Source organism: Pseudophryne corroboree, chromosome 3, assembly GCF_028390025.1.
Source record: "Pseudophryne corroboree isolate aPseCor3 chromosome 3, aPseCor3.hap2, whole genome shotgun sequence".
NCBI classification, from domain to species: domain Eukaryota; kingdom Metazoa; phylum Chordata; class Amphibia; order Anura; family Myobatrachidae; genus Pseudophryne; species Pseudophryne corroboree.
The window spans coordinates 402,949,000-402,964,540 of NC_086446.1; the positions used below are offsets into that span (position 1 = coordinate 402,949,000).

The window sequence follows — 15,541 nt, forward strand, 5'->3', positions numbered from 1 at the left end:
CTGCACAGTATTTGTTCTTCAATGAACTCTTCTTATCAGGAGGCTCTATCATGTGGATTGTGGATTTTGCTACTTGTTCTAAAAGCTTTGGATGTAGTATTGGATATGTTTACGTGGGATACGGTCATTGGGTCGACAGTCATTAGGTTGAGCACTATTGGTCGGCATGCATTAGGTCGACATGGTCACTAGGTCGACATGAGTTTTTCAAAAAAAGTTTCCTTTTTTTGAATTTTTTTCATAGTTTACGATCCACGTGGACTACGATTGGGAATAGTAACCTGTGCCAAGAGCAGCGGTAGCAGAGCAAGGCACCTTGCCCAAAGCTTGCGAGCCATGCGAGGGGACACGGTGCACTAATTGGGGTTCCCCGTCACTTTACGAAGAAAACAACACCAAAAAAAGAAAAAAAAACCTCATGTCGACCTTGTTCCATGTCGACCTAGTGACCATGTCGGCATAATGCATGTCGACCAATAGTGGTCGACCTAATGACCCATACCTGTTTACGTTATATATACTGTATGTCTTCCCTGGCATATCCATTCTCTTTCATTTTTGTTTCTGTATATTCAGTTTTCGTCTCCAACTGTGTAAACCAGGGTTTACTTTAATTACTCTCTACATGTAAAAATGTATTATTATTTTTTTACTATTCTTGATTAACTCTAAATCTATTACTCAGGTCGCCAAAGATGTCTCTGTGCGTCTCCACAATGAGCTGGAGGCAGTAGAGAAAAAGAGGATAAAGGTGGAGGAGGAGAATGAAGAACTGCGTCAAAGACTGATAGAAACAGATCTGGCCAAACAAGTGCTGCAGAATGAGATGGACAAGTCCAAGGAGGTAAGAGATCTCCTTTTAGATACATGTGCAGTGATAAAGCAGGGTTCACACACACAATGTTTTTTGTCAGATGCAAGTATCACCTCTTTGTAGCAGTAGTGTTCTAATAATTAAATGGATTCATCATCGGCAAGTGGCAATGATCCATCATATCTGACTGTACTTGCAGGAAGGGGAGGTCACAATGTCACCTGGAGAACGAATGTAAACTAGGGCTGGATCAACCCCTGGCTGCCATGATGGCTTTATAGTAAAAATAAAAACTGCTGGCACTTGGCTTTATGCATTATTTTTATGGAAAATTCTCTGCTTGATAAGGTATAGCTGTCATTAAGACTTCTGTTACTGTATCTAGACGATTAGTCTATAGGCGAGTACACACCCGATGTTTAAATGTCGGCGGTGAACGACTATATCGTTGAACGATATAGCGTTCAACGATAAGGGGATAATTCCAAGTTGATCGCAGCAGGATTTTTTTTAGCAATTGGGCAAAACCATGTGCACTGCAGGGGAGGCAGATATAACATGTGCAGAAAGAGTTAGATTTGGGTGGGTTATTTTATTTCTGTGCAGGGTAAATACTGGCTTCTTTATTTTTACACTGCAAATTAGATTGCAGATTGAACACACCACACCCAAATCTAACTCTCTCTGCACATGTTATATCTGCCTCCCCTGCAGTGCACATGGTTTTGCCCAACTGCTTAAAAATTTCCTGCTGCGATCAACTTGGAATTACCCCCCTAGTGCGTACACATTGAACGTTATCATTCAGCGATAACGTTCAGTGATGTCACTGCCGGCATTCCCGAACATGCCACTCAGCCCGACATTGAAGGGTTGAGCTGCATGTCAGCTCAATATTGGTGATCGCTGACTGGCGCGAATCATTCATCATTCATTAATATCACCCCCATACACACTGGACGATTTCAGGCTAAAAATAAATGATAATGACATACATGTCGTTATAGATTATTTTTTTAGCCAGAAATCGCCTAGTGTTTATTTAATCCCCCTTATGTCTGAGAGAGGTGTACCAAGAACCCACAGCAGGATGCACTGAGACAAACCGCATTGCATGCACAGTGCACTTCAGTCAGCAGAAGCCTTTAGCATTAAACATCTGATTTTCTAGCTTTATGAGAAGTGAAACCACGTGGCTTTAGTCCATTAGGGCTCGTTACAGCAATCGTGAATAGAGGGGAACCCCCCCCCCCCCCCCCAGAAAGATTAGGTCATAACCAGCTGAGAGATCTCTCGAGCAGTTATTTTGTAACACGGAATAGCCTGAGTTCAGAAATACACAAAAAGCATTTTCAAAAAATGCAGTGTTTGTAATGTGGCGGAGAGCCAAGTTCTAGGAGGTCTGCCAGATATCTTCAAGACACATGCAGCAGTTATTCTTTTGCCATTTTAGGAAGCCAGGGTGGGTAGGGGAAGTTTCTCTGCATATAACAGTTTTGTGGTAATGAGGGTTTCATTTAGAGACATCTGATGTCTCTATCCAAAATAGCATTTTTTTTTTATTCTATCAAATTTAAAGGATTAACTAGAAACCGTCTATTTCCACTCTCAAAAAACTGGTTTCTCAGAATTACGTGATTTTAAACTTGTGTTCTCCAGACAATCTTAGTTCATTTGCAGTTTGCTCATATATAGGCTTGTTTGTTAATTCATGTGCACATTATCAGTTGCCTAAATTCTCATGTGATCTGCATAACATTACCCTGATTCATCTATCCCTTGACAAATACACATTTGTATATTCTACAGATTATACTTAACTTGCTGAACATCTGCAGTTTTTATGGCAACGCCCTTTCTGGATACTGTAGTAGCGGTCATAGGGCCTAATTCAGACTTGATCGTAGATTTGCGAGAGAACGCACAACTACGATCAATTCCTTTGACAAGCGGGGGGACATCCAGCACAGGGCAAGTCCGCCCTGCTTGCCGGACAGGCATGCATTGTCCTGACCGCGCCCCTAAAACGGAGCGTCGCCTACAAAACATGGTGTCGACGCCCCTTCCCGCCCCCCTCCAGGTCTTAAACTGCGTTCTGCCTACGCACATGTGTAGAAATCGCTTCATAGTGATTTTTGCACATCAACGTCAGGGTCTGAATCGGCCCCATAGTTTGGGCACTGTAGACATGTTTCACTAATGTGCCTGTTAACATTGTTCCCATCACCTACAAAGTGTCTATAGGCAGCCACGGATGCAGCACAGTTCCTAGGAATCTGCATCATTGAGTCACTCAGTGATGTCACAGATTCTAGTGACCTGCATATTCCTGAATATTCATTCAGCCCACAAAATGGCTGCCGCCATTTTCTGTAAGTAACTAGTGCGCTTTTTACAGAGCATTTCCAAGCTTGGTTGGTGGGGTACATTAGAAAAAGAGATTCTGAGAACTGAATATGGTTGAGGATATACAGATAGTTTGCAAAGAAGATCTCTACACTACACCATTACCGTAATGTGTGTTTAAAGAGCCACCCTCCCCGTTTGAGGCTTCTTCCCAAGTCAGTTTATTAAAATAAAATATATGTTACTTTAGCCTACCTCTGTATTAAAGTGAAAGCTGATTAACCAGGTGTTATTAGCAGCAAGTACCACTGTTACTCAAAGGTAGAAGCACGAAAATTGTCCTTTGTCTTCTTTGGTAATACATTAGTTCACCGGTGGGCTATAGATGGATTTATGGTGGTTATATTCAATACTCAATGCAATGGAATAAAAAAAAAACCATCACATAGCTAAAAGTGGGTTTGCCAACAGCGGGCCTTGTTCAGAATATGGCGTAAATGGGAATGCAAGGATTTTTTTTTTTCTAGCTGCAAGTTGCATTTTCTTTTCTTTATGTGCATGTGACATTGACAGCCTTCTTATGGTTGTGAGTACAGCATTACATGGAAGTAGAAAAGAATTATCACATCCTATAATTAATTTCTAAACATTACCTTTGTAGCCTTGTTAATCTCAATGACTGTACATCATAACCCATATAAACTGATAGGGTACATTTACAGATGTGCCCTCATACACTATTGCTGCAGTCATGCCAAACAACCCTTCTCAGGGTTCCCCAGGTACCATGTGACCTGGCTTGCGCCAAGCGTCTTTCATGTATACATGTGCGTGTTAATCACAATGCAATGCAACAAAACAGCTTTACAAGGCTGCAATGATATCAAACACTTTTATATATGTGTGAGACTGAATCTGTATATGAAGTGCTACTATGCAATGGGCATGGCTTTTTTTCACGCCAAGTTCCGTTGTGCTTCGTATACAGATTCAGACACACTCGGGTATATTTTCGCATGAAAAAGATGTGCGGAACATTCACACCAGGCATCTCGCGCCACATGGTATTTTAAGATTAGGTCTGTGAGGACACGTGTACGTAGTTTATGTATACTCTTCCTATTGCCACAGAGAAGATCATTAATTTCCAGATCTGTACCCACTTTTAAGAAAGCTGGAGTCTAATTTACCTACTGCTGTGATCAGCATTATCCTGGATTAAATTATCAGCTATGCCTTTAATTATGCTTCTTCAGCCTGACCCTTTCATTGTATCAGTCTGACATGTTTGTGCGACGTGTGGAAGGCAGCTGGAGGTATAGAGATCATGAAGTCACTGGCTTCTTGGCCCAGAGAGATGCCTTGTGGTGTATGCCATGGAGAGCAGATGGTGGCATTGTGGGATTTCACAGATAAAGAATAGCCCGCTCCGTGTCTGTTATATTAGGGATATTGTGTGTTCCATTACATACGCATGCTGTTTTCTCAATTTGCTGATGTAAATCTCTGCTGCGTATGATTGTGTATTGAGCTTGCTATGACAAGGGCCGGCAGACAAGCTGCTATAACTCAGAGGGAATTCCCATTTTCTCTATCGTCCTAGTGGATGCTGGGGTTCCTGAAAGGACCATGGGGAATAGCGGCTCCGCAGGAGACAGGGCACAAAAAGTAAAGCTTTTTCAGATCAGGTGGTGTGCACTGGCTCCTCCCCCTATGACCCTCCTCCAGACTCCAGTTAGATTTTTGTGCCCGGACGAGAAGGGTGCAATCTAGGTGGCTCTCCTAAAGAGCTGCTTAGAAAAAGTTTAGCTAGGTTTTTTATTTTACAGTGATTCCTGCTGGCAACAGGATCACTGCAGCGAGGGACTGAGGGGAGAAGGAGTCAACTCACCTGCGTGCAGGATGGATTGGCTTCTTGGCTACTGGACATCAAGCTCCAGAGGGACGATCACAGGTACAGCCTGGATGGTCACCGGAGCCGCGCCGCCGGCCCCCTTGCAGATGCTGAAGTCAGAAGAGGTCCAGAATCGGCGGCTGAAGACTCCTGCAGTCTTCTAAAGGTAGCGCACAGCACTGCAGCTGTGCGCCATTTTCCTCTCAGCACACTTCACACGGCAGTCACTGAGGGTGCAGGGCGCTGGGAGGGGGGCGCCCTGGGAGGCAAATGAATACCTATAAAGGCTAAAAATACCTCACATATAGCCCCTAGAGGCTATATGGAGATATTTAACCCCTGCCTGATTTTTCTAAATAGCGGGAGACGAGCCCGCCAGAAAAGGGGCGGGGCCTATCTCCTCAGCACACGGCGCCATTTCCTCTCACAGCTCCGCTGGTCAGGACGGCTCCCAAGTCTCTCCCCTGCACTGCACTACAGAAACAGGGTAAAACAGAGAGGGGGGGGCAAATTTATGGCGATATTTTGATATAACAAAGCAGCTATAAGGGAGCACTTATTATAAGGCTATCCCTGATATATATATAGCGCTTTTGGTGTGTGCTGGCAAACTCTCCCTCTGTCTCCCCAAAGGGCTAGTGGGTCCTGTCTTCGTTAGGAGCATTCCCTGTGTGTCTGCTGTGTGTCGGTACGTGTGTGTCGACATGTATGAGGACGATATTGGTGTGGAGGCGGAGCAATTGCCAAATATGAGGATGTCACCCCCTAGGGAGTCGACACCAGAATGGATGCCTTTATTTATGGAACTACGGGATAGTGTCAACACGCTAAAGCAGTCGTTTGACGACATGAGGCGGCCGGACAATCAATTAGTGCCTGTCCAGGCGACTCAAACACCGTCAGGGGCTGTGAAACGCCCTTTGCCTCAGTCGGTCGACACAGACCCAGACGCAGGCACTGACTCCAGTGGTGACGGTGACGATTCAACCGTATTTTCCAGTAGGGCCACACGTTATATGATTTTGGCAATGAAGGAGGCGTTACATTTAGCTGATACTACAGGTACCACTAAACAGGGTATTATGTGGGGTGTGAAAAAACTACCTATAGTTTTTCCTGAATCAGAAGAATTAAATGACGTGTGTAATGAAGCGTGGGTTGCCCCTGATAAAAAGCTGATAATTTCAAAGAAATTATTGGCATTATACCCTTTCCCGCCAGAGGTTAGGGAGCGCTGGGAAACACCTCCTAGGGTGGACAAGGCGCTAACACGCTTATCTAAACAAGTGGCGTTACCCTCTCCTGAGACGGCCGCACTTAAAGATCCATCAGATAGGAGGATGGAAAATATCCAAAAAAGTATATACACACATGCAGGTGTTATACTACGACCAGCTGTAGCGACTGCCTGGATGGGCAGTGCTGGGGTAGTTTGGTCAGAGTCCCTGATTGAAAATATTGATACCCTGGACAGGGACAATATTTTACTGTCGTTAGAACAAATAAAGGATGCATTTCTTTATATGCGTGATGCACAGAGGGATATCTGCACACTGGCATCACGGGTAAGTGCTATGTCCATTTCGGCCAGAAGAGCTTTATGGACGCGACAGTGGACAGGCGATGCGGATTCAAAACGGCATATGGAAGTTTTGCCGTATAAAGGGGAGGAGTTATTTGGAGTCGGTCTATCAGATTTGGTGGCCACGGCTACAGCCGGGAAATCCACCTTTCTACCTCAAGTCACTCCCCAACAGAAAAAGGCACCGACTTTTCAACCGCAGCCCTTTCGTTCCTTTAAAAATAAGAGAGCAAAGGGCTATTCATATCTGCCACGAGGCAGAGGTCGAGGGAAGAGACAGCAACACGCAGCTCCTTCCCAGGAACAGAAGCCCTCCCCGGCTTCTACAAAAGCCTCAGCATGACGCTGGGGCTTCTCAAGCGGACTCGGGGACGGTGGGCGGTCGTCTCAAAAATTACAGCGCGCAGTGGGCTCACTCGCAGGTAGCTCCCTGGATCCTGCAGATAATATCTCAAGGGTACAGGTTGGAATTAGAGACAGATCCACCTCGCCGTTTCCTGAAGTCTGCTTTACCAACGTCCCCCTCCGAAAGGGAGACGGTTTTGGAAGCCATTCACAAGCTGTACTCTCAGCAGGTGATAGTCAAGGTACCTCTTCTACAACAAGGGAAGGGGTATTATTCCACTCTTTTTGTGGTACCGAAGCCGGATGGCTCGGTAAGGCCTATTCTAAATTTGAAGTCCTTGAACCTGTACATAAAGAAGTTCAAGTTCAAGATGGAGTCACTCAGAGCAGTGATAGCGAACCTGGAAGAGGGGGACTTTATGGTATCCTTGGACATCAAGGATGCGTATCTCCACGTTCCAATTTACCCCTCACACCAGGGGTACCTCAGGTTCGTTGTACAAAACTGTCACTATCAGTTTCAGACGCTGCCGTTCGGATTGTCCACGGCACCTCGGATCTTTACAAAGGTAATGGCCGAGATGATGATTCTTCTTCGAAGAAAAGGCATATTAATTATACCATACTTGGACGATCTCCTAATAAGGGCGAGGTCCAGAGAACAGCTAGAGATGGGATTAGCACTGTCTCAAGAAGTGCTAAAACAGCACGGGTGGATTCTGAATATTCCAAAATCCCAGTTAATGCCGACAACTCGTCTGCTGTTCCTAGGGATGATTCTGGACACGGTTCAGAAAAAGGTTTTTCTCCCGGAGGAAAAAGCCAAGGAGTTATCCGACCTTGTCAGGGACCTCCTAAAACCAGGAAAGGTGTCTGTACATCAATGCACAAGAGTCCTGGGAAAAATGGTGGCTTCTTACGAAGCAATTCCATTCGGCAGATTCCACGCAAGAATTTTCCAAAGGGATCTGTTGGACAAATGGTCAGGGTCGCATCTTCAGATGCACCTACGGATAACCCTGTCTCCAAGGACAAGGGTGTCTCTTCTGTGGTGGTTGCAGAGTCCTCATCTATTGGAGGGCCGCAGATTCGGCATACAGGATTGGATCCTGGTGACCACGGACGCCAGCCTGAGAGGCTGGGGAGCAGTCACACAAGGAAGAAACTTCCAGGGAGTATGGACGAGCCTGGAAACGTCTCTTCACATAAACATTCTGGAACTAAGAGCAATATACAATGCTCTAAGCCAGGCAGAACCTCTGCTTCAGGGAAAACCGGTATTGATCCAGTCGGACAACATCACGGCAGTCGCCCATGTGAACAGACAGGGCGGCACAAGAAGCAGGAGTGCAATGGCAGAAGCTGCAAGGATTCTTCGCTGGGCAGAGAATCATGTGATAGCACTGTCAGCAGTGTTCATCCCGGGAGTGGACAACTGGGAAGCAGACTTCCTCAGCAGACACGATCTTCACCCGGGAGAGTGGGGACTTCATCCAGAAGTCTTCCACATGCTGGTTACCCGTTGGGAAAGACCAATGGTGGACATGATGGCGTCTCGCCTCAACAAAAAACTGGACAGGTATTGCGCCAGGTCAAGAGATCCGCAGGCAATAGCTGTGGACGCGCTGGTAACGCCTTGGGTGTACCAGTCGGTGTATGTGTTTCCTCCTCTGCCTCTCATACCAAAAGTATTGAGAATTATACGGCAAAGAGGCGTAAGAACGATACTAGTGGTTCCGGATTGGCCAAGAAGAACTTGGTACCCGGAACTTCAAGAGATGATCACGGAAGATCCGTGGCCTCTACCTCTAAGGAGGGACTTGCTTCAGCAGGGTCCCTGTCTGTTTCAAGACTTACCGCGGCTGCGTTTGACGGCATGGCGGTTGAACGCCGGATCCTAAAGGAAAAAGGCATGCCGGAAGAAGTCATTCCTACTTTGATTAAAGCAAGGAAGGAAGTAACCGTGCAACATTATCACCGAATTTGGCGAAAATATGTTGCGTGGTGCGAAGATCGGAGTGCTCCGACGGAGGAATTTCAACTGGGTCGATTCCTACATTTCCTGCAATCAGGATTGTCTATGGGTCTCAAATTGGGATCTATTAAGGTTCAAATTTCGGCCCTGTCGATTTTCTTTCAAAAAGAATTGGCTTCAGTCCCTGAAGTCCAGACCTTTGTTAAGGGAGTGCTGCATATACAGCCTCCTGTGGTGCCTCCAGTGGCACCGTGGGATCTCAATGTGGTTTTGGACTTTCTAAAATCTCATTGGTTTGAACCACTAAATAAGGTGGATTTGAAATATCTCACTTGGAAAGTGACCATGCTTCTAGCCCTGGCTTCTGCCAGGAGAGTATCAGAATTGGCAGCTTTATCTTACAAAAGCCCATATCTGATTTTCCATTCGGACAGGGCAGAACTGCGGACTCGTCCGCATTTTCTCCCTAAGGTGGTGTCAGCATTTCATCTGAACCAGCCTATTGTAGTGCCTGCGGCTACAAGTGACTTGGAGGACTCCAAGTTACTGGACGTTGTCAGAGCATTAAAAATATATATTGCAAGGACAGCTGGAGTCAGAAAATCTGACTCGTTGTTTATATTGTATGCACCCAACAAGATGGGTGCTCCTGCGTCTAAGCAGACGATTGCTCGTTGGATCTGTAGCACAATCCAACTTGCACATTCTGTGGCAGGCCTGCCACAGCCTAAATCTGTAAAGGCCCACTCCACAAGGAAGGTGGGCTCATCTTGGGCGGCTGCCCGAGGGGTCTCGGCATTACAACTTTGCCGAGCAGCTACGTGGTCAGGGGAGAACACGTTTGTAAAATTTTACAAATTTGATACTCTGGCTAAGGAGGACCTGGAGTTCTCTCATTCGGTGCTGCAGAGTCATCCGCACTCTCCCGCCCATTTGGGAGCTTTGGTATAATCCCCATGGTCCTTTCAGGAACCCCAGCATCCACTAGGACGATAGAGAAAATAAGATTTTACTTACCGATAAATCTATTTCTCGGAGTCCGTAGTGGATGCTGGGCGCCCATCCCAAGTGCGGATTATCTGCATAAATTGTACATAGTTATTGTTAACTAATTCGGGTTATTGTTGAAGGAAGCCATCTTTCAGAGGCTCCGCTGTTATCATACTGTTAACTGGGTTTAGATCACAAGTTGTACGGTGTGATTGGTGTGGCTGGTATGAGTCTTACCTGGGATTCAAAATCCTCCCTTATTGTGTACGCTCGTCCGGGCACAGTACCTAACTGGAGTCTGGAGGAGGGTCATAGGGGGAGGAGCCAGTGCACACCACCTGATCTGAAAAAGCTTTACTTTTTGTGCCCTGTCTCCTGCGGAGCCGCTATTCCCCATGGTCCTTTCAGGAACCCCAGCATCCACTACGGACTCCGAGAAATAGATTTATCGGTAAGTAAAATCTTATTTTCCATTATTGTCCCAGCATGCTAAATTGTATTGGGAAATGTACTGTATAGTGTACATTTACAAGTATATGTAAAGTTGCCAAGTAAATAAGACCCTATCATTCCCTATTTGTTTACTCTCCAGATTGTAGTAGGGAGTATGTTGTTCTTTAGAATTCTACTGAAGGATGCATTGATGATAGAACTATGAACAGCTTGAAAGTGATGACAGCAGGACACTGCATAGATTTTATGTTCTTGTGCTGAGTACACACTGACATATATTGTCCGTTCTATTGAACGGGTGATATATCTGTAGTGCTTTTGTGGGTGTGTACAGACAATATGTCTGTGAACACCGTCGTTCACAGACCTATCTCGTCGTCCCTCTGCAGATATATTGGGCATTTGGCTGTGTGAGCGGGCAGTCCGCCAACCACCCGTGCACTTGCTGCAGGGACCACTGGTGAATGACCTCTCAACTGGAAAGGGCAGATTTTAAATGACCTCCCAGTTCTGATGTCGGACACGACAGATCGGGCGATGATTGGTAAGTGTATATACACTTACCAATAGTTACATACAGTAGGTTGGCACATAAGTGTCTGTACTTCTGCTTAAGGGAAAATATGAATTCTAATTTGGGTTGTTTAATTCAAATTATGGTTCAATAGATGTGTAGATTCCTTATTATACACTATAAAGTTACCCCTATTTACATTGGCATTCAGTAGCATGCCTGTTACCCGCCATGTTGCTGTCGTTCAGTAATTTTAGGAATTTGCCATAAATTACAATTAAATATTGGTTTTCTTGGTAAGTGTCAGAAATGTAAGATTTCCCTAAATGAGCAGTGCCCTACAGTATAGGGGGGAATTCTGGAGATGTACAGATCAGCAGCCAGTTCTCTTGTGATGTGGGTAGACACAGTGTACCATTCTGGAATGGCACATGGTGCCAGTCGTGTTGAATTGAATCGTCCTCATAGGATCATACCTATATCTTGATGAGAGTAAGATTTTGCTGCATATTTCCATTTAAGCATGCTTGTGATACATATTCTTAGATAAAGGGCCCTACACACTAGAAGACTTCCCAGAGCCCTGACAAACGAAATTGAGTGTACACACTAAGCAATTTTTCAAACAATTTGAAAGATGAAAGATATCTCTGGAATTGGCACCTTTTTTACTTATTTTAAAGTTGGGGAGGCATTTCTGGGTGTGTGGGCAGGTCTGTAGAAGGGGGAACCAATGAAGTTTTTTTTCACCCATTGCCCCACCAATTTCCACTATGCCACCAACGTAATAAAAAATTCATTATAATGGGTTCAATAATGAATAAATATATATATATATATATATATATATATATATATATATATATATATATATATAATTACATACACATACATACCGGAGTGCCCGGCTCTCCCATAAAGACCGCGTTACTGCGCCGGGTGCCTCCACAAATAATAATCACATAAAGTCCAAAGGTGCGGCACTCCTTGCGGCTTGAATGAAGGACAACAGCAGGGCATGCGTGTAGACAACATTTCAATGCCTTTATTGTGGCATAAACAACCTGATGACAATGCCGCAATAAAGGCATTGAAACGTTGTGTACACATATGCCCTGCTGTTGTCCTTTATTCAAGCCGCTAGGAGTGCTGCACCTAGCTGAGCCGCTGATGGGAGCCGCTGACCGCTCAGTGTCTCCGTCCACTGCCCCACCAATGAAGTTATAAACCCACTGTGCCACCAACCCACTGTGCCACCAACTTAATATAAAATTAATTATAATGGGTTCAATCTGATTATATATATATATATATATATATATATATATATATATATATATATATATATTTAGATTGAACCCATTATAATTAATTTTATATTAAGTTGGTGGCACAGTGGGTTTATAACTTCATTGGTGGGGCAGTGGACGGAGACGCTGTGCGGTCAGCGGCTCAGCTAGAATGAAGCCACTGGCGGGGAGGGAGCCGCTGGAGGGGAGGGGAGCAATGTCACATTGTGCACATCGTTCATTGCGGCTCCGTACACGCATGCTGTGATGAGCGATGTCACAAGTGCCATTGCTCACATTGAGCAGGCAGCACAGCCAACCGCCGACCTCCAATCAACGAGCGCGGGTGCGCGCATCGTTGATTGGAGGGCCATACACACTAGACGATGTGAACGCTATATCGTTCACAATCGTCGTCATCTTTCAGATCTTTGAAAAATATCTTCTAGTGTGTATGGCCCTTAAGAGCAAGAGAGTTACCAAACGTGGGAAAATGTCATATGCATGTGGGTGATCTTTAAGCCATTGGTTGTTAATCCTACATTTGTATGTATAATGCACGGCAAATGGCATATTACTGCAGAGTTTCCTTCACATTTCTATTTATAAACAGGATGTGGAAAATCTCAGTAATGAAGTTCTGAAATGTTTAAACAGCCAGTAACTGATAAAACGCCCCAAGTCTCCATGTGTCTTGTGCTATATCGCTCTGTCCATCTGTCTTCTCAGGATTCCTAATTGCTGTCCCAGCTGATCAGAAGGTGACAGCTGCAGGTGTGTTCAGGGGGGTAGTGTGGTGGCAGTAGAGCTCTTACACCAAGAACATTGTGTAATGTGTCAGAGAGAGAGATTCTGTGTCCTTAAGCGAAACATAATCCTTTTGTTATGTTAACATAGGTTACTGATGTGGCAAATGATATAGTATCTGTAGCATTTGGAAGGTATTTCATTTCAAACATGCCCTCCACAAATCAGGACCTGAGGTATATTTAGAATGGGTGAGAGATGGTGATGGGTTAGTGATGTGTACTCTTTAGGGCAGTATTTTCTGACTCTCCATTTCCTGCACATGACAGAGATTTGGGATGTCTGGAAACATTCTGTGAAGGTCATTAGAGCCACTGTCTGCTCCATCCTTACCACTGGCATTGTGGGAACAGAGAGACACGTAGATTTTTACGATTTCCTGGCTTTTCCCCAAATAAATTCTCCCAAAAGAATGGTTCTCTCTATAGGATACTTTGTGACAGCACTGTATTTGCCTATACACCAAACTATTTTGTACAGGGAGTTTTCCCCTTGTAGCCCTGAATAGAGACTGGGTTGGTGATCCTACCTTTCGTCCACGACCTATACATGCAGTAGCGTCACCAGCCTGCGCTGTTCTTATATCTCAGATATGGTATGTAGAAACGCAGACTGAGGCATCAGTGTCTGCTGCAAACATTATAGAGTACTATACTTTTATTTACACGCCTGAATTAGTAACTTGGAATGTGAGCTGAACCTCTACAGAAATATATTTAGCATTGTAGAGAAATTAATACATTTTCTCTAACGTCCTAGTGGATGCTGGGAACTCCGTAAGGACCATGGGGAATAGCGGGCTCCGAAGGAGGCTGGGCACTCTAGAAAGATCTTAGACCACCTGGTGTGCACTGGCTCCTCCCACTATGACCCTCCTCCAAGCCTCAGTTAGATTTCGTGCCCGGCCGAGGTTGGATGCACACTAGGGGCTCTCCTGAGCTCTTAGAAAGTTATAGTCTTAGAATTTGTTCTTTTCAGTGAGACCTGCTGGCAACAGGCTCACTGCAGCGAGGGACTAAGGGGAGAAGAAGCGAACTCGCCTGCTTGCAGCCGGATTGGGCTTCTTAGGCTACTGGACACCATTAGCTCCAGAGGGATCGACCGCAGGCCCAGCCTTGATGTTCGGTCCCGGAGCCGCGCCGCCGTCCCCCTTACAGAGCCAGAAGCAAGAAGATGGTCCGGAAAATCGGCGGCATGAAGACTCAGTCTTCACCAAGGTAGCGCACAGCACTGCAGCTGTGCGCCATTGCTCCTCTCACACACTTCATACTCCGGTCACTGAGGGTGCAGGGCGCTGGGGGGGGGCGCCCTGAGGCAGCAATAAAAACACCTTGGCTGGCAAAAATACCTCAATATATAGCCCCAGGGGCTATATATGAGGTAAATACCCCTGCCAGAAGTCCATAAAAAACGGGAGAATAGGCCGCGAAAAAGGGGCGGAGCCTATCTCCTCAGCACACTGGCGCCATTTTCCCTCACAGCTCCGTTGGAGGGAAGCTCCCTGGCTCTCCCCTGCAGTCTACAAGGGTTAAAAAAAGAGAGAGGGGGCACTAAATTTAGGCGCAGTATACATTATATATATATAGATATAAAGCTATAGGGGACATAACTCAGTTAGTCCCTGCAGTATATAGCGCTCTGGTGTGTGCTGGCATACTCTCACTCTGTCCCCCCAAAGGGCTTTTGTGGGTCCTGTCCTCGTTTAGAGCATTCCCTGTGTGTCTGCGGTGTGTCGGTACGGCTGTGTCGACATGTTGAATGAGGAGGCTTATATGGTGACGGAACAGAGGCCGATATATGTGATGTCGCCCCCTGTGGGGCCGACACCAGAGTGGATAGAGAGGTAAAAGGTATTAACCGACAGTGTCAACTCCTTACATAAAAGGGTGGATGACGTAACAGCTGTGGGACAGCCGGCTTCGCAGCCCGCGCCTGCCCAGGCGTCTCAAAGGCCATCAGGGGCTCAAAAACGCCCGCTCTCTCAGATGGCAGACACAGATGTCGACACGGAGTCTGACTCCAGTGTCGACAAGGTGGAGACATATACACAATCCAATCCGTGACTTGATCCCGGCAATAAAAAATGTGTTATACATTTCTGACTTTAACCTCTATAAATGGGTTTTAGGTTTGAGGAGAAAAAACAGGCAGTGTTTTGTTCCCCCATCAGATGAATAAATGAAGTGTGTGAAAAGCGTGGGTTCCCCCGTTAAGAAACTGGTAATTTATAAAAAGTTACTGATGGCGTACCCTTTCCCGCCAGGAGGATACGTTACGCTGGGAGATATCCCCTAGGGTGGATAAGGCGCTCACACGTTTGTCAAAAAAGGTGGCACTGCCGTCTTAGGATACGGCCACTTTAATAGGTACCTGTTGATAAAAAAAAAACAGGAGGCTATCCTGAAGTCTGTATTTACACACTCAGGTACTAGACTGAGACCTGCAGATAGTGCTGCTGCAGCGTGGTTGGTGACCCTGTCAAACAGGGATAATAGTTGGCAAACATAAAAACATATTAAAGACGTTGTCTTA

At 45.5% G+C, this 15,541-nt stretch overlaps 1 protein-coding gene across 4 annotated transcripts in view; it reads left to right on the forward strand.

Moving 5' to 3' along the window:
• Positions 1-15,541, forward strand: part of MTCL2 (microtubule crosslinking factor 2) — a 146,220-nt gene that overhangs the window by 55,558 nt on the left and 75,121 nt on the right. For all 4 annotated transcript variants that reach the window (XM_063960135.1, XM_063960136.1, XM_063960133.1 and 1 more), the window contains exon 3: positions 686-844. In XM_063960135.1, coding sequence (XP_063816205.1) covers positions 686-844 — 159 coding nt within the window. The remainder of the gene's footprint in view (positions 1-685; positions 845-15,541) is intronic.